This window comes from Harmonia axyridis, chromosome 1, assembly GCF_914767665.1.
Source record: "Harmonia axyridis chromosome 1, icHarAxyr1.1, whole genome shotgun sequence".
NCBI classification, from domain to species: Eukaryota; Metazoa; Arthropoda; class Insecta; order Coleoptera; family Coccinellidae; genus Harmonia; species Harmonia axyridis.
In genome coordinates this window covers 404,256-431,241 of record NC_059501.1, presented here as the reverse complement: position 1 = coordinate 431,241, position 26,986 = coordinate 404,256, and the positions used below count along the sequence as shown (strand labels likewise).

At 40.1% G+C, this 26,986-nt stretch overlaps 1 protein-coding gene across 1 annotated transcript; it reads right to left on the bottom strand.

The window, feature by feature from the left end:
- Nucleotides 1–1,518: 1,518 nt before the first annotated feature.
- Nucleotides 1,519–26,457, bottom strand: LOC123671190 (WD repeat and FYVE domain-containing protein 3). The gene is made up of 36 exons (XM_045604908.1): nt 26,172–26,457; nt 25,372–25,606; nt 25,067–25,312; nt 24,852–25,010; nt 24,597–24,789; nt 24,173–24,359; nt 23,921–24,119; nt 23,246–23,861; nt 22,715–22,884; nt 22,340–22,662; nt 22,118–22,271; nt 21,928–22,056; nt 21,247–21,760; nt 20,937–21,161; nt 20,520–20,839; nt 20,004–20,369; nt 19,558–19,842; nt 18,786–19,339; nt 17,065–17,515; nt 15,132–15,503; nt 14,567–14,928; nt 12,296–12,862; nt 9,884–10,151; nt 9,547–9,816; nt 9,003–9,247; nt 8,447–8,702; nt 8,099–8,317; nt 6,981–7,260; nt 6,541–6,775; nt 6,231–6,466; nt 5,615–5,868; nt 4,682–5,107; nt 4,142–4,541; nt 3,692–3,841; nt 3,390–3,501; nt 1,519–2,740 (listed from the first exon to the last, which is right to left on the bottom strand). Exons 2-36 carry the CDS (start codon nt 25,582–25,584, stop codon nt 2,446–2,448), a joined length of 10,251 nt encoding a protein of 3,416 aa, XP_045460864.1. The 5' UTR covers nt 25,585–25,606; nt 26,172–26,457; the 3' UTR covers nt 1,519–2,445.
- Nucleotides 26,458–26,986: the final 529 nt, after the last annotated feature.

Here is a 26,986-nt window from a genome sequence, read left to right as displayed (position 1 = left end):
AGTATCACAGGAATCTATACGTATTTGGCCGCGGGAATAATTACTTCAGTAAAATGGGGGTAGATGGCTTAGGTATAGCCAAATTGCTCACTGATTCAAATTTTTGATTTTTTTAGGAAAAAATTACATAATTCGATTGTTACTAGTTCTATATTAGGCCAGAAACATGTTTTCCGCGTTATTTGAGGGTTTTCAGATCGTGGATGCCGAAGTAAGTATCGATTCTTAGCAGAGAAGTGTTTCTACATAATTAAATCATAATTTTCTTGTGAAACTGGGAATATTTCAGTTTAGAACTATGTTGAAAAAACTGATTGCGGGTTAGTGTTCATCATGGAAAATTCTTCAAGATGTCAAATTTTGAAGATGATCCGACAACATTTATGAACCATAATTCATAAAAAAAAAATTTGTTGAAATTCATTCAAAGGAATGTCGCAATTTTGGGACATGTAAATCTATGCTTGCCCAGTTTATAATCCACAAATTTTGGCCATCAGAGAGAAGACCAAACCCCCTTGAAAAAAATCCCTTCCACGAAACTCCAATTAACTCAGTTTTGGGGAATTCTATGGATGAACTGATTACAAATGGAAATTCAGCGTGAAAAATTCTTCTTGATATCAAATTTTGAAGTTGATCTGAATCAAAATTTTTTTTTTGGCGAAAAACTATCCAAGGTTATATTATGATAGAATTAGAGGGTTTCAAGGTCGTAGATTCCAAATTTGTCATTGATTCTTAACAGGAAATTTTTTCTACACCTTAAAAGCACAGTTTTTACACAACTGGAAAGTCTCAGTTGTGGGGCAGGCATACTCATTTTACAAGCCTCATATTTATGCCACCAGAGGGCAGACCATACTCCCTTTAAATTTTCCCACAAAATTCGGAATAACTCAATTTTGGTGACTCCTAGAGAGGAACTGATTGCAAAAACGGATTCAGCAGAAAAAATTCTTCGAAATATCAAATTTTAGAGTCGATCTGAACCAAAAACTTTTTTTGGCGAAAAAGTATCCAAGGTTATAGTCTTGGTTTTTCCGAAAAAATCGACCGATCGAATTCAAACATTTTATGATGGTTTTAGAGGGTTTCGGGGTCTTAGAATCCGAATTAGGCATCCATTCTTACCAGAAAAATTTTTCTACACCATAAAAGCACAGTTTTCATACAACTGTTGGGGGTCATCTTTTTTCCCATTCACAAGTTTCAGATTTATGTCACCAGAGGGCAGACCAAACCCACTTTAAATTCTCTTACAAAACTCGAAATAAATCAATTTTGGGGTATTCTAGGGTGGAACTGATTGCGAATAGGAATTCAGCATACAAAATTCTTCATAACATCAAATTTTGAAGTCGATCTGAATAAAAAAATTATTTTTGCGAAAAAATATTCGAAAAATTGGCTGGTTCACTGCGGTCGATAGCCATTTGATTAACATGATCAATAAATTTAGTTTCTCTCTCTCGCTATTCGAACCCAACCGTGCTACGGCTGATTGATTAAGACAACTTCAGGGTTATTTAACATTTATTTACAATGTCTACACTAAAGGAGTCTATATCACATTTATAAAATATATCAATAGTGGTTTGGAATGTACATGTTTAAATATTGTCTACAGACTTCAGTATTGTTTATATGTTCTTCAAAATTGTCCAAGTAAAATTGCTATATAAATCAAAAAATGTCACATCTGAGATGAAAATAAAATTTTCTACTATTACTCCGAACAATTACGAATAAAATGAATGAAAACAAAAAGTCATTTTTCAAAAAGTATATTGAAATATCTAAGAAAATTGAAAAATAATCGATACAATATATTACTATATAAAAAAACAATTACAATAAAAACAATATCATAAATAATATATCACAATGGTTTAATTTTCTGTGGTAAAAACAAGAGCTGAGTAATTAAGTTGAAAATGATTTGGTGCAATTCAATATAAAATATAGAATAATAATGTTATTTGTTATTAAATTCCACAAAAACTATACAGAATAAATTAATGCAAATAAGATTACGTATATTAACATTATTCAGATTTGTTCTTATAAGAATAATGTGGTAAAATGAAATGATTTTTATAAAAAAATTAATTTTGTGCTTTCAGTTGTAGCAACACGGATCTTTCCAGACACGATTATAAAATTAATAAAATGATGAGATAAAATTGAATATCACAATAAAAACTTTAGGTATATAACGAATAAACACTACCAAGTGACTCAGTACGGTTCATACTCCTCTATAGTACCTATACATATATAGGAAAATATAATCTATAATAATTCAATACTATACAAATGAAATTCATCGGAAAGTATGGGATATCTCACATTCACGCATAAATATCGTAACCACTTCAAAACTACATACAAAATGGTTTTATTTCATCCTAAATACGTATCTGATTTTTTTTCTGCTTTCCCTCAACCTGCTTGCTTGAGAGTCGCGTAACAATTCTGACATACCCTGACAGGCTTCAAGATCCTCAATCTGGATATTTCGCTCTCGAATCGACTGCATTTGGAACAGAAAACCTGCCCGCAATTTCTGCAATGGTGTTTCCTTTCGTACATCGTGAATCGGATGCTGCAATTGGCGCAGAAATCCGCCCCTTCGTCCTTCAGCCAATGGTCGGCCGCGCCTCTGCCTGGCTGCTCTGTGACGCTCCAGGAGAAGACACGCCCCCTAGTATCGCCCACGTATACTGTCCTGTGATCCCTGTAGAATTAAGTTGTTTAAACAGACGGGTCTCTCTCATTTTATATGGTGGTTCGTTATTTTAATGTGGAAATATTATTTTATCTAATATTATGATATGGATTTTTATTACTAGGGTTTTCAAATAAAAGGTTTCATTTTGATTTAAAGAAAAAACGAGGATGACCTTATGAAAAATACGATGTTAGGTCGTTTGTGGAATGTGTAATTCGCAAGATGGATGAAGAATCGACAAACCTGGGTTTTCGTCAACACTACGAGCTACAGCAACAATATTTTCAGTTGTTTTTGAGCGACGCACGCGATTGCGGTTCTTCACATCACCAACTTACCCCAATAGCTCGAATTTTTCCAACACTATTGCCGGCCAAGAAACTGCTTCACAACGACCTAAAAGTAGTTTAGTTTTGCGAACAGTGAATTTTAACGATTTCGATGCCTGTATCGCTCCATTTTTAGTAACGACGTAGTTTTTACTTGTCAAATGTCAAAGGATGACAGCTTCAGTAGTGACATCTGTCTAGATAGCGGGCTATTCAAAATGAAACCTCTTATTGGAAAACCATTTAGAACCAACTAACTTTGATATTCATATAACATTGATATAGGAAAAATGATGTTTTTATTTGAAGAAACTATTAATACTCACTTTGATACTGCCAAGGCTGTTATTGAAGCTGGTTCCATGTTGTCCTTCCTATCGTAAGCTGTATGCATTGTTAATTTGCTCCTGAATACTAGCTGTCTCTGCCATTTGTGTCCTTGGAATTTTATAAAAAAAAGCTTGATCAGAAACGATAACATTAAATAACAATAAATAACATTTGTTTAATCGCTTTATGTTATATTAATTTTTTTCCTATACAGTGTTGCCAATGATTTGAAAGACCCAAAATAGTACCCTCAATATATTGCTGATCAAGAAAAAAGAATACTCAACAGAAGACATACCTGGTCGTAAAAGGTTCAGAGGATTGATGGCTCTCTTCTTTGTCTCCGGTACCATAACGAAGGAATCTGTCAAACTTGTATCTGACTTGCTGGTTCTTATTCCGGAACCTTCATCAACCTCCAAACTGTTGCTGTCCGCACTGTTGCCACCTAAAAATGAAAAATAATTATGGGAATTTAAAACTATCTATAATTTGATCAGGTTAGAATAGGGGCCAATAACCAAGGAATAGAAAAAGAAGAGCATAATTAAGTTTTAATTTGCATCTTGTACGAGGCAGATTTTCTGGATTTTGCTCCTCCATTTGAGATGAAGCTTTCAAAATGCAAGGTTTCATCTCAAAGAAGAAAATTTGCCATCTAGAACGGTAAAAAATGCCAACTACAAATTGTTATCAATATTAAAATTTTCGTGAAAATTATTTTGTTTTATTATATTCACTAACTAACCTTCACTCTTACGCAGGCCACCGTGTATCCTGGAACGCCTCCTCCTAACAGGTACGGGCGGGGCTACAGAACACGCCTCCTCCGTGTCACTACACGTGTCCTTCTCGTTCTGCTGTTCGTTTCGCCACTCCTTCGTGCTTTTCTTCTCCTCCTCCTCCTCTTGATCCTCCCCCACTATCTTCGGGATCCTCCGCGAGTTGCTGTCTTCAGACAGACTGCTCTCCGAGCCCGACTTCATCAGGCTACCTCCCGAGCTCTCGTTCGATACATTTATCTGTTTCACCAGCTTGTGGTTTATCGGTTTAGGTTTGTTGTCTATGGATTTCGCCTCCCTCAAGGGCTCCTTGAAGAGCTGGTTCGATTCCTCGTTTGGCACTTGGACGTAGTCGATGCACCACATCTGGAATTTGAAATTCGAGTTGAAAGAGGATAAATTTATATGATTCATTATTATCTAGAAGCAGTAGTTACTAGATAGTTTCGACGAAAGTTGGAACTATTGTAATATTCCTAACTACCGATAATTCTGGCAACACTCACCCTGGTCACCCCGTCCGTCGACCCGGTCATGATGACGTTCAACGGATCCCACTCGTGGGTCTGGGAGAAGGCCACGCACAGGATTTGCTGCATCCTATCGGCCCGTCCCACGCAGGTGTTCACGCTGGCCACCTCGTCGCCGTTGATGCTCCACACGTGCAACCAGGTGGCTGCGCAGGTGGCTATGTCGCCGGTGAGGTCGTTCACGGCCACCGCTGCTATCGGACCGGCGTGACCCCTCAGCTGTCGCACGAACACGCCCCTCGACAGGTCCCACACGATGGCGGTGCAGTCTCTGGATCCGGATATGATGACGTTGTAGGCGGGACTTGCGGCCAGACAGGTCACCGCGTCGGTGTGGCCGTACAGGTTGTGCTTTATGCTTATGGACTTCTTCCTGGCCTCGTACTCCCAGATGGTTATGACCTGCGAGGCGAAAAAGGGGGTTAGTTCATTTAGGGGCGTGTCCTAGCCAGTCAGGAACGCCTCAATTATATCGGAAAGGGATAGCACGATTTTTATAGATTTTGGCGTGCAAGGATCTTGTGATATGACCGATATTATAGTGGTTAATATACAGGGTGATCTATTTGAAATACCAAAGTTCAAGGGAAAATCTGACAACAATGTAAATAACTGGTCAGCCAAAAGTGCTCTCAATTTTCATTAAAATAACTAAAATAATATGTTACTGATTGCTTTATTGTTGGATACCTAAACGAATGAAATTTAAAAATCAATTTATTTGTATTATAAGGTTCTGGAATTTTTCAGCGTTCCAGACTTCCTGAAAAACGATAAAGCCGGAATAAGAAACTTTTGGACACATAATACACCATATTGTACGCCAATATTCAGCTTAACATAATTCAGATCCTAGGCTAACCTCACATCGATAAATAACTCACTACTAAAAATAATGAATAGACTTACAGTACTAGTTCCGGCAGTCACGATCAATTTAGGAGAGGGAGCGACACAAGCCAAGATCTCCCCGTTGTTCTGGATGGCACTTTCGCACACAAACACCGCCTTGTCACTTTCGTAATTACCAATCCTCAAAGAGTGATCGGCGAAGCCCCAAGCCACGTATTTGTTGTAGGTGGGCGGTATGAGGACCTTGTTCTGTTCCACCGCCAAAACTGCCTTGTCTACGTGCAAGATCTGACCCACTGGACTTTTCACCTCTGCAAAAAATATAAATTTTCATATTACCCCATATGTAAGGTGTCTTTCTCAAAGTATTCCCCTTTTACTAGCATACATAGACATAGTTAGCTTAAATAAACTGACAGTGTGAACATAGGTGCCAGCAGATACCTGATTGCTTGGGCACAGTGGCGTTTGAAGCGACGACTGGAATTTTTTTAGACCATTAGCAGCGTTATAACATAGATACCCGCCCATATTCTCCAAGCACTTGCTTATCTTCCGCAATTCTTTCAGCTACGTTCATACCATCAGTTAAATCTAGTTAACTGGAAGAACTGGGCTTGTAGTGTAAACGGGAAAAATCATACAGAGTGAGATTCGACAAGTCAAATAGTACCTTTAATCGCTTGAAGAGATGGCCTCAGGTTGTCCAAATGGTGGAAGAACAGCTTTTCGGGTTGTGGAATGCTGAAGGCTTGAACCAACGAACTGGTATCGATCACCGAGCTCCTGTTGTTGCCGTTGTTACCCATCTTCTTGCAAGGATGTGGTTTTTTGAACAGCTGTTTCGGAATCTGTCCAAAGTTGTTGATAAAACCAATTGTGGCGTTCTTCTTCAGCGGATCGTCGATACTGAAACGTCAAAGTTATTTATGTACCCTCTTCTTTCATAACCTTAAAAAAAACCGCATATTTTCGGCACTCACTTGTAAATATCAACGTTTCCTTCGTAAAAAAGATGATGAAATACGTTGACAGCGTCTATAGCCGGTTGGCCTTGTTGTTTGTAGCCGAAGATGAGGTCGATCCAGTGGTGTAGGTTCTGGGACACGTAGTCGCACTCCAAGGCGAGCCTATGCACCCTTATGAACTCCCTAGTGTCCTGTTTGGCCCACGGAGGTAGTACCACGTCTCCTAGAGCCACCCCATTCTGCTTCACACCTATAATACATTCATTAGGTTAGGTTTTTTATTCATCACCTCTTCGTAGATTAGGAAGAAGAGTTTTAAACCACAGGGTTCGCCATATGTCATGTCTGTTACTATAAATGCGATCTTCAGGCCTTAGCAAACATGTGGACATTCGTGGTACGTAAAAGGCATATCTTAAAAAAATATATTTATATGGGGCTGAACAAGAGCGTACCTAGATCGAACTGATTGCTGTTCTCCAGAAATTCGGGTAGGTAGAAGAACTCCGGTATTAGCTCTTTAACGTCGGCCATATTGTGTTTGGACGCTGAACACCAAGCTTCCTTGATCGAGTGGAACATCCTATCGGCCAGATCGAAGTGGCCTCCTTGTAGCTTCAAGAAGTGTTGGGTGAAGGGTTCGATCCTGACAAGGTAAGAGCAGACTATCATGGCGCTCGAATAGTGGGTGCCGTAATGGTAGGGCGGAGTTTCACCGTGTGGGTCGTCCCATTCCTAAAAAAAGGATTTTTTTTCCAATTTAGTTCTTCGTCTAAATATTCACCCATTATCGTACTGATGACATTTGCTGCATAGCTTCATTAGTGATTTTGACTACAAGACACTTTTCAATGTGAATTTAACCTAGCTTGATTTGGACTCGTTAACCTTTATTTTCCCCCTTTAAAATCATTTTTGACGCATGTTCAGGAGGTTTTAAAGAAAAAGTGACGCTACTGGAGGATATTCATCACTAGCTAGTATGGCTGTGTCATCAGCAAAAGTATCTTTCATGATCCGTTCAGCTGCGAGCAGGTCTGCATTGTATAATAAGTATAATAAAGGGACCAGTGTACTCCCCTGGGGCACACCTTCTCTAATTGCTTTATGGTTGGAATATTCATCGTTGAATTTTGTTCAATTGGGAACTGTTTCATGATTTTGAAAGACCTTCATGCCAAACACTATTGAATGCCTGGTTTATAAACCAAAAACGCAGATGTGTAGTCTTTTTTTGTCATTTAAGGACATGTTTACTTAGTGTACTATGTTATGATTGCAATTTCTCATATTCTTAAGGAAGTTTTCTATTTTTCAAAACAATTCCGGTGATACTAGAAAATTTCCACAAAACCACAACATTCTTTGGGATTGGAAGAATAGAATTTTAGTCTTGTTAGTTTTAGAATTGTACAACATATTGATAGTTGACTTCCCACAGGCATCAAACAAGGTCCTTAGTCATTTCGAATACTCTCCAACAAACTTTTTTTCATTACAGTAAGTGTATAAGAATGTTAATTCATTCATTCACGAAGCAAATATAAAAATAAAATCGATTACAGAACATTACCTTGAACCTCTTCTTGAATTGCTCCAGTCTCACTGAGCTCTGGGCCCCCATGGGTTTTGTGAAGTCTCTGAACGTCGAGGGATGGTTCAGATCCAATTCTTCCGTATCGTAATCTGCAAGGATCCAAGGGAAGACGGGATACTGCATGAGATCATTGTAAGATCGACCGGCCAAGGTGTTTAAGTACATCAGATACTGGAAATTCGAGATTTCTCCCCTCTGAAACCAACGCAGAACATGATCATTTAAATACAAAAAAAAATTAATGAAAGAAATTAAATATATGAAATTAAAATAAAAACATGCTATGTGATGGAATAAAGAGTGTTCCATAATCATCCAACTTACCACCCATCTTTGCGTTACAGTTGTCTCTCCAATCAAATTGCTGAGCAACCCTGTAGCTTGTTCCACATTGGCCGTTCTCTTTTGACCAGCAACCGACTGTTGTGCACTATCGGACAATCCTGTGGCAGATGCCATGAACCTCTGATACACCTTATTTCGGGCTTTTCTTGGAAAAGCCAGTAAGTAGTTCCTACCATCTCCTGAGAAGACCTCCAAGGCCATCGGCTGAAGGAGGTATCGCCTCTTGTGGACCTCTCTGCGAGAGAATTGTTCTTTGATATTTTTGTTCAATTAATGAATGAGATAAAGGAAAAAATGCTCAGCATTGTGATGAATAATTCAATGTAGTGCTAATTGATTGTTTTTGTATTTAAATCAGGTCTCTTTTTATTAATCTCGATTTTATTTTGTACAGATATGGTTTATTTATTTTGTATCTTTTCTTCTTTTATTATTTTATTTTATTGTATCTTTAATTCTTTCAAGCTCTAAGAGCTTGTTGTTAGTTGTGCTCATTCTGAACATAAGTTATGTTAAAATTAAATATATCAATTACCTGATATCGTCATATGAAAACCTCGAACACTGTCTCATAGCCCTAGATCTTCTAGGGGATCCAGGATTGGGTAGAATTGGTTCGTATTCATTTCCATTGTTAGACACACTTTCTATATCCCTAATCTCCCTATTCTTCAACAACGTAAATCCATCTACAACGTAACAATGCTCCTGACCAAAGAGCAACAGTCCTTCCGTTGTGTCCAAACCCTGGATCCTGGCACATCTGAACATATAGGTTATCTAAGGTAGAAAACAAAAAAAATATGGCGTTAGATCCTTTCTAACGCATATACAATGATAGGGCAATCATTAGCACTCTAAAAAAAAGGCTAGATAAATAAAAAAGGTAATAACAATATTGAAAATCAAAGGGACCGCCAAAATACAATTTTACTCAACGTGTCAGCGGTGTCACTTGGACGTATGTATAACCAAGTGCCTTGAACAAATGCTTCTGCTAATTTGATGTATATGTTGGTATTAAATAAGAGTTATTTCAGTTTTTATGATACAAAATCTCAATTCTATTCTTCTCTTACCTTCTCGTTATCCGTTAACAGTCTCATCAACGTTTGGTTGTCCGGTGCAATCGATGACAGCTCCTCTTCTGTATCGTTATCATCCTGAGCTTCTTCCGGATCCGATTTCAGTCTGGTTAAAGGTGGAAGGGTGGCTAAAGGTAATGGAGATGGTGAAGGCTCCTCTATAACGCTATCAGACCTTTCAGGTTCCGTTAGACCCGATATACTGTACTGTTGGTGCGCCTGATCTGCGTAGTAGTACTCTTTACTGTGGTAACTTGTCGCAACCTACAGAAACGCGCTCGATTGAGTAATTGGAAAATGTGAGAATTTTAAACCATGATAAAACACTCACTTTATACTTTAGAGCGCCTTTGTCATGTTCGGGCCTGTAGGGATAATGCGAATAGAAGAGATCGTTCTTCATGGTCTTCTTCCTCATACGATTTGGACCTTCGGTCATGTCCAGCATCCATTTGTCCAGGTGGCAGGGTTGTAGGGGGCCCCAAAGTCCCCTCTCTCTAGTGAGCTCGTTTTCTGTTTGCAGCCATTCCTGGTGCACGTATCTTTGAGTGTGCTGTGTTGTGTTCTGATGCTGCTGTCTCCTTGTTTCAATCAGTTCTCTAGAAGATATGGGAGGATCATAATAGAATGGAAGCTAGGATAAAATAATGCAAAAATAAGAAATAAAATGAAAAATTGAGGAAAATAAAGAAAAAAAAATAAATAAAATAAAAAAATTTGTCTTGAGAAAATTGATTCTAACTTTGCAAATTTCCGGTTGTTCAATATTTTTATTGTATTTCTTACAATTCTAACTATCTACTTCTTTTCCTGTTTCCAGACCCTCAAGCAAATTAAAATACTGACCTGTTTGAAACGCATGATAAAATATTGCCCATTGTTCAAAAATTGAATACAGGCCCTAAACTAATCTTAGTTTTGTGGTTTGCACCTTCAAGGTGTTGGTAAAAATGTGGACCATATTCGGAATTCTTCAGTAATGAATTTCTAGGAACACTTTTAGGTTAATAGGTTAATTTCAGTCTATTTGAGATAAGAATAAATAGTTTGAGGGGACGAATTCTAATTGAAAAGAGAAACCGTTAGTATAAAAAGAAAATGAATGATACTGAATAAAAAATTGTTGAGTGAATTATTTAAAGATTCACTATCTGAATGGAGAAGAACGCAGAATTGATGTCGTGCCAGATTTTTTGCATACACGTCAACCTGAAGGTGATTATGCAGTTAGTAAATCTACTCACTTCAAATCAACACAACAATGTAATTGTTCTATAACAAGAGACATTGGATTGGCTATTATCGCACTCCTTCCATGTCTAGTAAGAGCGTTTCCGTGGCGATTCTAGTTTCACAGCAATGAAAGATGCAAAACCAACAAGAATTGGTTTTTCAGCGATAAAATTTTGACGTTTCTCAAATTCAAGATAGCTTTAGAATAGTTCTTTATAATACAAGTGTAGAAGTCTTAGATTTTCTTCCACGAGTTTAAAATCAAAATTGAAAATGAAGAAAATGAAGATTAATAAAAAAAGAAAACGACACATCCATATGAAAAACTGATAAGACTTTTTTTTAGCTACAAATTCAAATTATGGGGCATTTCAGTGCACACTCCTTAAAACGATATATAAAACTGGACGCAAAACGTCATTTGAAAATTGTTCACAACAATCTTGGAGAGGGCAATCATATACATATCTGCTGCCAATCGAAATTCTCAGAAAATATAATCAGCATAAGATCGGATTCCGTCTGCCGTAATTGAGAAGAATAAACAAAACATTACCATATTACTTTAGGAATAATTTTCTCATGACTTGCTTCACACAAGATAAAATTCGAGCAGGTAAAATTCTTCGATTGTAATATTCAAGTTTGCCGTCAAAATCCATTATTGTATACCTATTTTAACTATAAATTTTTTATGTTCATCATTGGCGCGCATACGGGTAATGATCTCTTTTTTTGAAAGAAAAAATTGTACGCCACTGAGATATTTCAGGTTAAAATTTTCATTTCAATCAATTTGAGCCAAGAAATCTCCCATGCCTTGTATAGGGCTCCGTTTTTATGCAAAAAATAAAACAACGCAACAAGTTGTTTTTATTATCTTTTTTGAGATAATTCTTGAGTTAGGATGTTTTTTTTTTTGTATAAAAATGAAATCCTGGGAATCTGAGAATTTTTGTCACAAGTTGAACGAGTAATTCAAGATTATTTTCAATTCGATATATATGAATGGCGTACCATTCTTTTTACAAAAAATTGAGAGCAATAAATAAATAGTCAGTTTTTACGACAAACTGTATATAGAAATACGAAGCAAAAAACAAAATTTATATAGCAAACAATAATTATTTTTTTCAAGCAAAATCATCAAGTTTGACACACTTTATTCACTAACGCCCTGTATAAAAGTGATATTTCTGCTAGATATGTTTCAGTTTTAGTGAATATCAGTTCCACTAATACACTAGGCGATATCATAAACAACTGTGGGAACAGTACGTTTATAATCAATGCGACTAAATAATATGTCAATAAATATCAAATTTTTTTTTATTTTTGGATGTTTTGTTTGTGATATTGATTAAATTATTAAATCTAGACATTTAACGGGGCAGTAAGCCGACTTGTCTGTATATTTCATAAAGTCCTGTGAAATTAGCCAAACACAAAAATACATTTTTTAAAATAACCATTCACGCGGTCTCAGACCATTTCAAAATAATCCACCTACCTCATGAGCACCACATGGTTGATCATCCACTGCAACGCCTGTTTCTTGCCCATCCTAACCTTGACCCTCAGAGTCTCCTCCTTCCTGACCTTGGTCCTGCTGGCCAATCGGGTCAGACCGCCAGTCACCTTGTGTATCTTCGACTGGATCTGGTTGTGCAGTTCCCAAGGCACCCTGTAGGTGGCCTTCCTCTCCAGCTCCACGTAGTTGATCCACAGCTTCGAGGACGACTCGAAAACCTGGTCCCTGACCACGCTCAGGTCGGGCGCCTTCTGATTGGGCGCCGGCGTAGCCAGGGTGACCTTGAACACCTCCTCTATAGCCGGCTTCTTGCACACGTACAGCTCCTCCCACACGCGTAGGGCGGCGCCGGCCATGAGGTTACGCCCCTGGTGGGCGGTCAGGCACTCGTCTCTGGTCTCGAGGTCGCTGCTCGGGTTGACGTGCCACGTGGTCTTCACGTTGGATTCGAGCATGACGCGCATGTCGGCCGTCAGTTGCAGGAGGCAGTAGGTTAGGCAGCCTATGAAGTCGGGCTCGTGGTTGCCTGCTCCGAATATGATCAGTCTGGAAAATGGGCAGATGTTAGTTTTTAATAATATTGGGTTACTGTTTCAATGACATATGTCGAACTGAACTGTCATCCGAAACGTCATATTTTTAGTTGAAGGTTGGCCATTTTAACAATATGCTGAAAACATAATGATTCTATAGTAAGTACGTTTCGTGCATTACAGACAGATCATATTCGATATAATCGTCCACCTGAACGTAAATTGGTAAGATGGCAAAAAATTCGTGGAAACTGGATCTATTACTACTGATGTCTTGAGGCCCATAAATCATCCAAATGCACGCTCTTCCTTAAAATATTGCTGCTGTAAGAAAAAGTGTTGAAGAAGATCCAAATTCATCAATTCTTCGGCGCGCAAAACATTTGGGCCTCTCTTACGGCACGCTATGGCGTATACAGCATCTGGAATTGAATTCTCATCCCTATAAGGTTCACCTGATACAAGAACTAAAACCAACAGACCATGTGGAAATTCTCGTGTAACTGCTAGGATACCATTACATCTACAAAAAGTCACTATATGTTGTGCAATTTGGTCTGGTGGAGTGGTTGGCCTGTACTTCTTTGAAAATGAACAACGATAGGAACAGCTATATTCACAGAACCCCTAGTCGGACTTTGTTTGCAATCAAAAACCGCCCACAAAGATTAACTAACACTCAGTACTTTCAAGTACAGTCAAGATATCTAGTGAATTTCGATAATAAATCGTAAAAATGAGAATGAGTGTTTTTCCATGGTACCTCCCCTGACATAATCAGTATAAGAATCTCATGCTCAGGTTTCCATTCAGGTAATTTCTTACTTGTAGCTGTTACACTATGGGGTGTTTTTTTTCGAGGTATATAACTTTAAGTTGGCATTACTGTGCAAGATAGCGACCGGTTTAACAGCTGTCAAGTGATTTATTCTCAGTTTGGTTTGGCAATTCATCATGAATATACTCACGCCTAAACAACGCTTGCAAATAGTGCAATTTTATTTCGAAAATAATGGTTCTGTGCGAATACGTATCGCGCACTACGTCCATTTTATTTTGTTTAGCGATGAAGCGCACTTCTGGTTGAATGGCTACGTCAACAAACAAAACTGCCGCATTTGGAGTGAAGCTAATCCTCAAGTGTATGTCGAAACACCGTTACATCCAGAAAAATTGACTGTTTGGTGCGCTTTATGGGCTGGTGGAATCATTGGTCCGTACTTCTTCAAAAACGATGATGGTCAGAACGTTACAGTCAATGGTGATCGGTATAGAGCCAATATTACTAACTTTTTCATTCCTGAATTGAACAACCATGATGTCCAGGAGGTGTGGTTCCAACAAGACGGCGCAACATGTCACACAGATCTTGTGATTCAACACCGCTAGACTACTTTCTGTGGGGCTATGTAATGTCATTGGTCTATGCGGATAAGCCACAAACCCTTGACCATTTGGAAGACAACATTCGCCGTGTTATTGCCGATATACGGCCACAAATGTTGGAAAAAGTAATCGAAAATTGGACGTCCAGATTGGACTACATCCGAGCCAGCCGTGGCGGTCATATGCCAGAAATCATATTTAAGATTATCTTGCGGATAAATAAAATTCATGTCAATCGAATAATCCATCGTTGTTTTATTTCAATTTAAAGTTCTATAGCTCTAAAAAAACACCCTTTATCAGTTTTTATCACCTTCTTTTCAACACCTACCTGTTGTTCGTCAGCTTGTGCAACGCCTCCAACACAGACATCTGATCGGCCACCGTATCGGTCGACCTTGAAAGCAGGAACAGCACGCACCTGTTCAGGCAGTGGTACAAACATTCCAGCGACAAATTCCCCGTCCTCCTCTTGGCCTGACCTATGAGCTTGACGATGAAGTCGAACACGTCGTGTGGGTCTTTCTGAAGGGCGCCCATCCACAGTTTGTCCACTATCCTGGCCGTCAGGTAGAAAACGTTGGGCGCTATGTGCTGGATGTGAGCGTTGGGTAAAGGTACTATAGGTATGGCCGCTTGGTCACCTACCAGCATATCGGCGGCCAGGAGGTGGTCCATCAGTATTACCAACACCTGCGGAAGAAGATTGTAATAAAATATACCTACAGGGTTTTTCAATAGATGGTTATAATGACCACACTGTGCATTATTTCTTGACATTGACATTTCTTATGTCATTTGTGTTCACTAGGTTATGCCATTTATTCATGGAAAGGTTCACGCTTCAACAAGGTTTAGTTGACATGTTTTATCAATTTTTTAATAGCCAAACTCACCTGTGTTTGGTAGCAGGTCTGCTGGTAGGGCGTCGAATGCTCGGGGAAGGCGTCCAAGGCCAGATCTATGACGGGCGAGGTCTTTCCCGTGTTGGCCAGGCTTAACGAGTCCACCACTATCACCCTTATAAAGTCCATAATGAACTGTTTGGCCGGGTGGGTCGTGAGGACCTCTTCTTCGACGGGCGTCTTGGGAACCACCACGATACCGTCGATCTCTTCGCCCGCGGGGGTAGAAGATCCGCTGTCTTCGGAACTGTCGAAGAAGGACGAGGGGAGGGGGAACAGGACGGCCGCCAAGGCTCCTAGGACCTCGGACGACATGAAGACCGGCATCACCTCGGGCATGTTGTGGTATAGTTGGAAAAGCACCTGGAGAGGTTAATATTAATTTTTCGAATTATTAATACTGATCCAAATTCATTAATTCCTAATGACATTTAGGCCTCTATTAAGGCGTATTTTGCATCTGGATGAGAAAGTAGGGTTATCAGAAACTGACAAGTGCAGATTCTGTGTAGAGGAGAAGGAAAGTAATGATAATTTGCAGGATCGTAGAAATAACCTCTTTGCTGCCATCCCAGATGCTGGAGTTCATTAGAACTCTGGAACTGGAAGTCAAGTTCTAGGTGCTCACACCTCAGGAGCGTTAGCTGTTACTTCGTGAGTATCCAGGACTGACATTCCCATATGAGTGGTTTGTCAGGCAGTCCAACCCCGGACTGCATAATATGCTGACAGTGTCCTGCCAGCAGTCCCACCATTACCCGAAGCTCAACTTGTGGTAAATTAAAGAGCTAGAGTATAGGTTGGTGAAAGCACCACAAATTTCTTTGCCTGAGCAAAACCAGAACTGTTCCTTCAGAGGGTTTTTCTATTGTCCCATTTCCATTGTTGGATCCCTGCCTTATATGGATCTTTTCCAAGCCCACAGAAAGGCTCAGGGTCAACAGGTGCTAACCTCGATGTTTTTTCGCAAGTTTCGTTTCCTTCAATACCACAATGCTTCGGTACCCATTATTATTATTTGAACTGGGGTCGTTTTGCTCCGGTAAGCCTTCCGGACCATGCAGATCTACCCTACTCTTTCATAGAAACCCAGGGAGGTCATCAACGACGTTAATAAAATTGACAACCTCCTTAGGGGCCTTGGCCGTTACCTCTCTAGTATCCAGGACCGGCTTACCCATGTGAATAGTTCTTAGGCCAGCCAGCTCCGGACACTTGCATATCAAGTGTTCGGCTGTTTCTGCTTCCGATCCACAGAGCCTGCAAATCTCGTCTGCTGACTTTCCCATACGGTACAAATGATGTTTGTACCAACTGTGCCCCATCAGCAGTCCCACCATCACCCGAAGCTCCGCTCGCGACAGCTTCAGGAGCTTTTTGGCGTAGGTAGGTGAAATCTTCACGAATTTCTTTGCCTGAGCAAGTCTAGGAGTGTTAGTCCAGTGGATTGTCCTACTGTTCAAGTCCCATAGCTGGACCGCAGCTTTGTATTGGTCTTTTCCTATCCCACAGAAAGGCTCAGGTCCAGCAGGTCTTAACCTTGATGCACTTTTTGCAAGTTCATCCGCTCTTTCATTTCCTTCAACCCCACAGTGCCCTGGTACCCATAGTAGAGTTCGGTACCCATAGTAGAATTGTTTTATTGCCTCTGGCCAGTTGCTTTATGGTATTATGGCACTTTCATGTCAGCAGTGACCCCTGGCTATATGATTCCATGGCCTGGCTGTCTGTAGTCTCTTTGAAGTTTTTTCTGAGACACTCTTGAGTCGAAGTATAGACAGCTAGTGTATCGGTCTACAAGATAGGGTGCTCACTTCCCAAGGATCAAGAGATCCTCGTTTTAGGCCCATATACCCGAATACCTGTGCAGTGCAAGCAAGGTAACCCAATAACGGTAACCAATGAGTAGTAGTTAACACCTTACCTGAATAATTGATATCGTGTGGTTCTGCAGCCACTCCGGCAAACTGTTAACATCGCTGTGCACGATGTGCCTCGCCATGCTCAACAGCACCACAACGGCCTCCTGGCACAGATTAACCCTAGGCGCCACCGTGCTTATCGGCTGATTGTTCAACGTGGAGCCCCACAGGAACGCCCACACCGTGTCCAAGTCGAACTTCTTCTCGGCCGGCAGGATTTTGGTCGGCTGACCCATCATAAGCGCGGTCAGCAGGAAGTACACCTCAGGCACCTCCAGGTGGTCGGGTAGGAGCCAGTCGAGGTACCGGAAACCGGGAACGTGGAGTCCCTCCGATTTGGGATCGTTGCCGTAGCTGGCCACCTGGTGCACGCCCAGTATCAGCGCCATCTTGTTGTTGGTTATCTGCTCGATGTTCCTGAGCCAGCCGCCGTTGCAGCTGCCCTCTCGGAACCTGAAGAAGGGTATGGTTAGACTGTTGCAATTTTGAAAACACTTATAGGACGGGAAGTAAAGGGTGTTTTTCTAGAGCTATAGAACTTTAAATTGCAATAAAACAACGATGGATTATTCGATTGACATGAATTTTATTTATCCGTAAGATAATCTTGTGGCATTACATTTTAAATATGATTTCTGGCATATGACCGCCACGGCTGGCTCGGATGTAGTCCAATCTGGACGTCCAATTTTCGATGACTTTTTTCCAACATTTGGGGCCGTATATCGGCAATAACACGTCGAATGTTGTCTTCCAAATGGTCAAGGGTTTGTGGCTTATCGGCATGGACCAATGACTTCACATAGCCCCACAGAAAGTGGTCTAGCGGTGTTAAATCACAAGATCTTGGAGGCCAATTCGCAGGTCCAAAACGTGAAATTAGGCGGCTACCAAACGTGTCTTTCAATAAATCGATTGTGGCACGAGCTGTGTGACATGTTACGCCATCTTGTTGGAACCACAGCTCCTGGACATCATGGTTGTTAAATTCAGGAATGAAAAAGTTAGTAATCATGGCTCTATACCGAACCGATCATCATTGACTGTAACGTTCTGGCCATCATCATTTATGAAGAAGTAGGGACCAATGATTCCATCAGACCATAAAGCGCACCAAACAGTCAGTTGAGACACTTGAGGATTAGCTTCACTCCAAATGCGGCAGTTCTGTTTGTTGACGTAGCCATTCAACCAGAAGTGCGCTTCATCGCTAAACAAAATAAAATGGACGTAGTGCGCGATACGTATTCCGTACAGAACCATTATTTTCGTAATAAAATTGCACTATTTGCAAGCGTTGTTCAGGCGTGAGTCTATTCATGATGAATTGCCAAACCAAACTGAGAATAAATCAGTTGACAGCTGTTAAATCGGTCGCCATCTTGGACAGTAATGCCAACTTAAAGTTATATACCTCGAAAAAAAACACCCGTTAGATTCAAATATCATTTAGACAAAGGAACAGACACTCGATACAGCTTTCTTTTGGATCTTACAAGTGACTAAGGGCCTTATTACTGTTCTCAAGGTGTTGAGGTGCGGGGACATAACCTTAATTAATCCTCAAAAGAGTGCGATCTGGGGTCGACAACCAAAAATATCGAAATCCGCGAAACCGGTCAACCAAATATTAAAATTAACTAATATTCCTAATCGAATTTCCATAAAATAATCTGGTTGAATGTAAGAATTTACTGGTACAAGACATGTGTTAGAATCTTACCTATGCATCAAAGTCGGATTGGCGCACATCGCAACCAGGATCCTCAAGCCCCACACAACGGTCGAAGAATGCAGATGGGGCTGCATGAACAGCAGGATCCAATCGAAGCCCAGGGTCTTGCTAATCTCCTCGCTTACAGCGTTCCTCTGCGCAAAGATCATGGAATGCAACAGGCTCAGACAGCGGTTTCTCAACGCGATGGCCTCCGCCTCAGGCAGGTTATCCTGTTCCTTGATGAGCACCCCCTTCTCTCCAGGAGTCGAAGAGGGCGGTATGGTGGAGCACAGGAACTGGCCGAAGATGAGCAGGTCGTTCTGTCTCGGTTGGCCACCCAGGAGTACGGAGAGCAGGGAGAAGAGTATCTGCTTGGTGGGAGGGTGCTGGATCTCTGGTATGATGTGGAGGAGCTTCTCCACCAGGTTCAGGTCTCGCATTATCCAGACATTGGTTCTTTTCTCGCTCGATTCTGCCGCCAGCTCGTATAGGTGTTCCAGGTGGGACTTTAGGAGTTCTCCGGGTGCTTCGTGCCACACCTCCAGGTCACACAAGAGATCCTAAAAGCAAGGATGTTACATAAAGGCTGTATACACTACGTAGGGCGCTAATTCTGGCCAAAACTGAAAGTAACTGGGTTAACCAATAACTTGACAGATGAAACCATGACGTTTTGGATGACAATTCTGTTTGACATATGTCATTAAAACATGGCGGGCTGTGAATGCCTACCACGGCATGGATAACCCAGTATTTCTTTCGGTCCGATCCTGCTTACCTGAAAAGCTGTCCTGTTGGGAATAGCCGAAGATTCCCTGCCACTATCTATAGTGCCCACCAGACTGAAAGTCAAGTGCAGTATGTGCGAATTGAGCAGGGTTCTTTTCCTCCTCAACAGCATGGCCAAAGTTTGATACCCTCTCTTTCTATCCATCTCATTCTGGGCCACCTTGTTACTTCTCACAACGCAAACCAAAGCCTTCACACCGGCATACAAACTTTCTATATCTTGAGCCATAGCTATCAAGCCGAGGAGGACTGCGCAACCGCCAACAGCGTCAATCTGTGAAAATAAATACAAAATATTGAGATCATCTCAACTTGTCAGATATCAGCCCACATATAAACATGAAATAGGCGTCAAAATATACAAGAAAAAGGCCTCATGTAAAAAGATATTTAAAATATATCAGAGATTATTTCGAAAAACACAAAACTACTTACTGTAACTGCAACGGGGCGTGGACAGAACACCCTCACGCCCAAATATCCAATGACCACGCCCCCTAAAGTGCGCGCCGACCCGCCCAGATGTCCCGCAGAGTTGTGCAGGATGCGTATAGGTGTCGCGCTTTCGTGGCTCGACATCCCCAGCTGCTTGGCTATCGACTTGTTGTCGGTGCGACTGTACACTTTCCTTATCTTGTTCAAGGTCAGGGAGGATACCGCCTTGGCGTTCAAACCGAAGGTCACCTTCTCCTCGGACACCAACTGGACGTTGTCGGTGTTGTTGAGGTTAGGAGCCAGGAAGGATCCCATGTAGTGGGGACCCAGCTGGTACATCTGAGTTACGGTCATGGGTGTTAATACCTGGAAGAAGAAGCTAATTGAGGATCGTTTCTAGTTGATAGATTTCTCAAATCCTCTCAAGTAAAGAGCATTTAATTTTACATCAGACACACCAACTGCCAAATAATTAATCAAATCATTATACTATTTATTGATTAATAAATTGCTTACTTCTTCGAACAGGTGACAGGGTCCTTGTTTCCAACACAACTTCGAGTACTTCCTCCATGCCGGTGGGGTTCCGATATAACCATAGACCGATGAAGGAACCGATAAGTTGGAAGAACCCCCTCCGGGAACTTGGGAGATGTAATGCATCTTTTGGGAGTGAAGTTGGTGTCCATCCAGGTATAAGGAGAAGGAAGAATTTTTCAGGACTGCCCTGTTTAAGACGACGACGATGTGATGCCACTGTCCCTCCTGGAGTATGTCGGGGCACCAAACGCGGGCCCCATTTTCGCCAGATCCTTCAGGTTCCCATTCGCCAACCTCTGCAATATGAACAAAATTTGAAGGTATAGAAATTAATCTCATTCTTCCATATTTCAGACAATTAGATACTGTTCGAACAATCATCTTTGTACTTACGTCCACTAGGTATGTGAGTCTCTCTAGTCGAAACGATTATTGCTTTATCTCTAGCCGATAGGACTATCGACAGGCAAACCAAGTGATCATCCCTGGTACCGTTGAACGTTCTTACAAGTGTTAACAGACGAACACAATGGGCGTCTGTCCTCGAATCGGAGAATTTGTCCACGCATATCCAAGTAGAATAGCTTAGACCAGTTTGAGGTGGAAAAATCCTGTCACCTGTCGAAAATGTTATTGCGTTAAATTTTTAAGAAATTGTGGGTGCGTACACACCTACAAAATTGAGGTTATATTCGTTTATTACCTGCTCCTATCCCTCCCAAAACCGTGGTATCGGCGTTGGAAACGACGCTGGACGCCGCTGGTGACTGGGGCGCAATGCTGGGTAAATAGAGACAGCCAAACCCCTCTGCGGACATGTCAAACTCCACGAACGGCGGTAGGGAGTACGACGACTGCGCCCTGAAGTCCTTCGGAGTCGTCATGGAAACCAACGTTTTAATGCGCGTCAAGGGAACGGGACCGCCCACCACCTCCCTCTGCTCCAATGGCAGGCAGTTCAGCGGGTTGCCCAGCCTAAGGAACTGCCTCAGGTTGATCGGTTCCATCGCCTGGGCGGCCAGCCGCTCCAGGATGTACTGGATGGGGGCGTGAAGGGGGTGGTTCTCGTCCTGCAGGGCCACCGCGGCCAGGGATATTATCTGGCTGACCAGTCCCTTATCGCACATGACCTGCTGGTTCTTTTCGCTTCTGACTAGAGATTTTATGATTTCTGCTAGGAGGAGTTGCAGGCTCAGGCCAATCTCGGTTTCTTCGTCCTGCAATAGATTATTGGTGAAAATCAGAGCTGGGTTAGCTTTTGTCATGAGTAGAATATCTTCTTTTCTGTTGTTGGATTTTTTTTCTGAATTATGACTTGTTTTCAATTTGTTATCTATAGCAACTTTGGAAATAAATATTTATATATCCATCTAAAGTCACTCACCTCAATACAGGGCAACAGATGCAGCATTACAACAACCACACCTGGATGAACAATAATAGGATCAGGCACTGGAGGATTCAAGTTCAAAGATGATATGTTACTCCTCTTATTGATATTGCTGTTGTTAGCCTGAAAAATGACACCATTGAAAAAACAACCCGAAAAATACAACAGTTATTTCTGTATATACTTGAGGTTCGCATGAAGATTGTCTCGATAAAGAAGGCGATTTAATACTAAGCACCCCGGAGTTGGGTTTATCATACAGGTCCAAAGCAAGATCGTAAAGAAGCCTGTAGATGATCGTAGAATAAAACAGATGAGCTGGAATGTCTTCCGGAATACTGAAACAACACACAAGAAGCTCAGAAAAGTTGAAAATTAATTGGCAGCAAGTGAAACGAACACTTACTTTGGATGTACTACACTGCCGATAAAAATATTGTAGAATCTATCCTGGGAAGCCAAAGAGGTAAGCTGCATGGTCACTTCTCTAACGCTGGCCACATTGGTCGTTGAGAAGCAACCCAGGCACCTCAGCAGGTCGCACAGGCAGGATCTGCACAGTTCGTCGTGAAAAAATTTTGCGTTTGCTGGTTCGAACCTCATCGCAATATTCATTGTTTGGAATATCAGGTACAGAAGATGGAGGTACTCCTGTTTGTACTCTTCGTTCTTGGTGAACTTTCCTTTTAGGGTGAGTAGAACTTGTGATACGTATATGAAACCGTCAACCTACGATATCAAACGTTTATTTTGATGTGATGATTCAGCGATCGTTTCTTACCTTTCTGAAAACTGTTCGGGTACGGTGAGATTCTTTCAGACATAACCTAAGTGCTTCGAGAATGTCTGTCTTCAATTGTATGGCACTGGAAGGAGCCGATTGGAGGGTTTGAAGGATCTGAGTCATATCCTCTTCACCGCCTGTGGTTAAAACTAGTTCCTTTATGATTCCTGAAAATTATAAATGGTGTTAAACCATAAAAATAAAAACCGTATTTGAAAATGCGGACGCAATTCAGCTCCTTTTCTCATCTAAGTATTCTAACTATGATGTTGATATTTATAGCCGAATATCCTTCAAAATATCGAAAATATCCACGAAAAAAATATGAAAATCAAAGGAGTCTGTCAATTTCTTAAACCTCAGAATTTATTAGCAACATGGCAACCCAGGTAGCGTAATTCTATTTGACACTAGACGTCAGAATGAGTAATTTTCGAAGGTTATGGACCTTTCACAAATTTGACAGATGACAGATGTTGTTTACTCATCATAAAACTTTAAAATTAAAATTAAAAATTTTGCACTCACCTAGAGCCTGATATTTACACTCCGGATACTGGACCAAACTGTGAACAATTTTCGAACCACCACATTCCCTTAAAACAGTCGCATTGGAGGAGTTCCCGCTCAAAAGTGAGGTCAAGGCCTCCACCACCAAGTTTCCCAATTTTTCCTGCTCCCTCGGAATATCATACTCTGCTTTATTCTCTCTTGCCGTCTTCTTCTCATCTAAAAAGTTTGCGTACCTCCTCAAGCAAGTCACAAACACCTCCAACATGCCGACCTCCCTGTATACATCCTTGAACATGACGTTATATTTCAAAATGTTCAAGAGGGTCTGAAGACACAATATACTGCATTCGGGATGGTTAATACTGTGGGTTTTCAGGAAGATCGACATCGAGATGAGCTCTTTACAGGGTACAAAGTTTAAATTGAACACCAGGAACTCGATCATTTTGAACAATTTCTCCTGTATTTCTGTCGGTTTGCTGTGGATTTTTTCGGTGAATTGACTGAGAGTATTTTGGTTTTCTAGTATGAAGTAATTTGCGTTGTCTGAGTGATAAATACTGGATATGGCATCTAAGATGGTGGATAGAGCTACGATCGAACTCGATCTGATAAAGGTGCTTTGAAGAACCTGGAAAAAAACAAATTATTTTGCTAATCTTTCAGAGTTGGAAAAAATAAATAACTTACATGAAAAGCTTGAATATTTCTAACACTGGCCCCCTGTCCAGAAGGTTGAGGTAACACAAAACCCTGCATTTGAAATAAGGAACCCGTCGAAGCCTGAGATGGTTTCAACTCAATATAACCACACATACAGAGTGACGTTACCATCAAAACCAAGTTTCTTATAGATTCTGTTGCTTCTTGCAACTTTTCATTTTCCAACCTGTAAAACAACAAAATCTTCCATTTGTTCCAATCATTTCCATATTTACTCACTTCAGAAGAAAATCAGAAAGGAATGGATATCCTTGTGCTTGCCGAAAATCATCCAATAACACTGATGAAACATCGCAAGAATCCTTCAGGAAACAGAAGATGGTAACAAACATTTCGACAATTTCTAATGGGGCTAACTCAGGTACACGTTTCATATTGTCGATACATAATGCCACACAGCCCTTTGCTACAATAAAGAACAAAATTCATGTAAACTGAGTTGTTTTGGTGCAACATTTTATGTCATTGGTGTGTTTTAATAAACCTTTGACCAATCAGCTTGTTGATTTTAGTTTCAATTCTATGGTGGAACATAATTGAACACAGAAATGATGGGTTGTGACAGCACAATAAAAGTTATGTGAAAACAGCAATTAGTCAAGAACGAATACCAAACACATTTTGGCGCGTTTTATCTACTTACAGTGAATATATCCAACGACTGGAGGAGTAAGACCATGACGAGATAGAGTCATGAGGACTTCTGCTGCACTTTTTCTCCACATCATATTATAAGATGGACACCAAGATGTGATTGCAGAAAATAATAAAGTTAAATCGTCTTTTCTAGCTAATTCTTCTGCAGGTATTCTATGGCTACATAACCTAACTAACAGCTATAAAAGAAAATGAGAAAATTTTAATTTATGGTGCTCTAAGAAGTGAAATGATAACTTGCCTGGACAAAAATCTTTTGGAGTAATATCCTCCTTTCTCTAGGAGTGAAATCACTATTCGTCTCCTTTGTGTTGGCTTCCTTTTCATCCATTTCTGGTAGATCAAAAAACAGATACAAACATTTGACCAAGGTTGAGGGTACCGATACCTCAGACATAACCTGAAATAATAACAGTTGATCCGTTTTCAATTCTCCAGTATCCTAAAAACACAGACCTGTACAAGAGTAGTATCTCCAGACGCCAACAAATTCAAAGTAGATAACAACATCCATCCGTTACTTGATTCTTCACAATTTTCAATTTCCAAAAATTTTGCAATAGCACAACTAGCTGCTTCTGTGCTTTGATTTGAAGCTCTTTTCCTAATTTCATTCACCATCAACAAGGATACCTGGTGACAGAAAGCCAGGATATCCCAAAATTTTTCATTCATATCTGATGAAGGGTTTGCACCAAAAACCTGCAAAAAAAAAAGGAATGTATTGCTTTTATTTCTATTTCGACAAGATCTTTGCTTACTTTGCAGAATAAGGGTAGCATGTTATAAAGTTTGTCATCTTTCTCTTTTTCGGAAAGTGGATGGTTCGGATGTGTGTATTCGGAAAAGAGCTTCTTTAAGTGCATCAGGCCTAACTGAGTATGTGGAGATGATGAGGCTGTATCATCTAGATTTCCTGTAGGGGTGGGTGACACATTGGAAACCCCACCCCTCAATTTTCGCATAATATTCATTATGCGATCAGTTCAGGTGTACCTAAAAAAAATAAAAAAGAATAATATGATTTGGTATATCCATGACTTTTTGGAAATAAATTCATTTTGGTTTTTAACGTGAGTTAGTCTAGAATCTAATACTAATTGTACTAAAATAATTTAGATCTGATACAAATGATAATTCCAAAAGTTCATAAATAAACAATGTCAAAAAACGGGGGTGTATGCAATGTCAAAACATTGGAACTTACGACAAATAAGGGAATAACAATCAGGATAACCACTACTACGAAATAAGGACATAACTTCCTGCTGAATTTAATTTCGGCAAATATAAACAAATATATCCTTATCTTCTCTAATACGGCATATCAAATCTATTTTAATTCATGGTTTTATCTCGAGTCAATATAAAAGTCTGAACTTGAAAATTACCGCAAATAATTGTGATAGATGCAAAAACACAAACATTAATGTTATGAAATTTGAAACACACAGTTTCTGAATAACATAAGTGAAAAATCTTAATCGATTTTATCTTCGAAGGCGAAGCATTAAATGTCAAAATCATGAATTATAGGAGAATTAACACTTCCTTTACTCACATTGTTCCAATTGAAACCTCTATACAACTTTAAATTAGCACGATTAGAGCGGCTCATTAGTTTCAAATAACCCAGTAATCGTTTTCATTTTTCTTTCCACGGAAAAGATCCAAGTTTTTCCTATACCGACTAAGGACGAGCCTGAAGCAGTGTGTTCTGAAAGGCGCAAGCCCAAATATATCGGTCAGTAGAAATAGAAACAAGTGGCACCAGAGTCGTAGACATAGGATTTCTTGTAAAATGGAAATTCAGCACCGGCACCAATTTTCCAAGAAATACGCGATAAGACTACGTTGATTGATTATCTAATGCAGTGAATAATAACACTGCGATTAAGCTTACGTAGCTTGTGATTATGTTTTTCCTTATCTCACCATTTAGGTATTTTTTCGTTTCACATTACGTTGAATTTATAAAGGAGTCGGGAAGCATTGTTTGATAAGGATTTTTAAACTCATTTCTCGAGTATTGTTTCAATTTATTAATTAATACATTGAATTAAAAATAATTGTATATGTATGTAATGAACAGGAATAAGAAAAGAGTTTTTTACATTGCAATTTTGAGTGTTTGTTTTCGAATTCCAGAGGAATATCTAGTAAAAAGTAAATATGAAGATTTGCAATTCAATTTTATTGATTCGAATTATATCCAATCAGTTCCTATGAAGTAGAATTAATTAAAATGAATAATGAATTGAAATTACTGAATAATGGTGGATGCTCTTATTGTTGCAGTTCAATGCAATCATTAGTCCCGTAAATTGAATGACTAAAATATTCAGATATATAACTGAAATATTTAAATAATGAATT

Coding starts and splice junctions, on each gene's coding strand:
- LOC123671190 (XM_045604908.1), bottom strand. CDS start 25,584: ATGAATATTATGCGAAAATTGAGGGGTGGGGTTTCCAATGTGTCACCC. Junction 24,120..24,172: donor CTTTCTGATTTTCTTCTGAA/GTGAGTAAATAT, acceptor GTTGTTTTACAG/GTTGGAAAATGAAAAGTTGC. Junction 3,842..4,141: donor TGGCCTGCGTAAGAGTGAAG/GTTAGTTAGTGA, acceptor TTTCATTTTTAG/GTGGCAACAGTGCGGACAGC.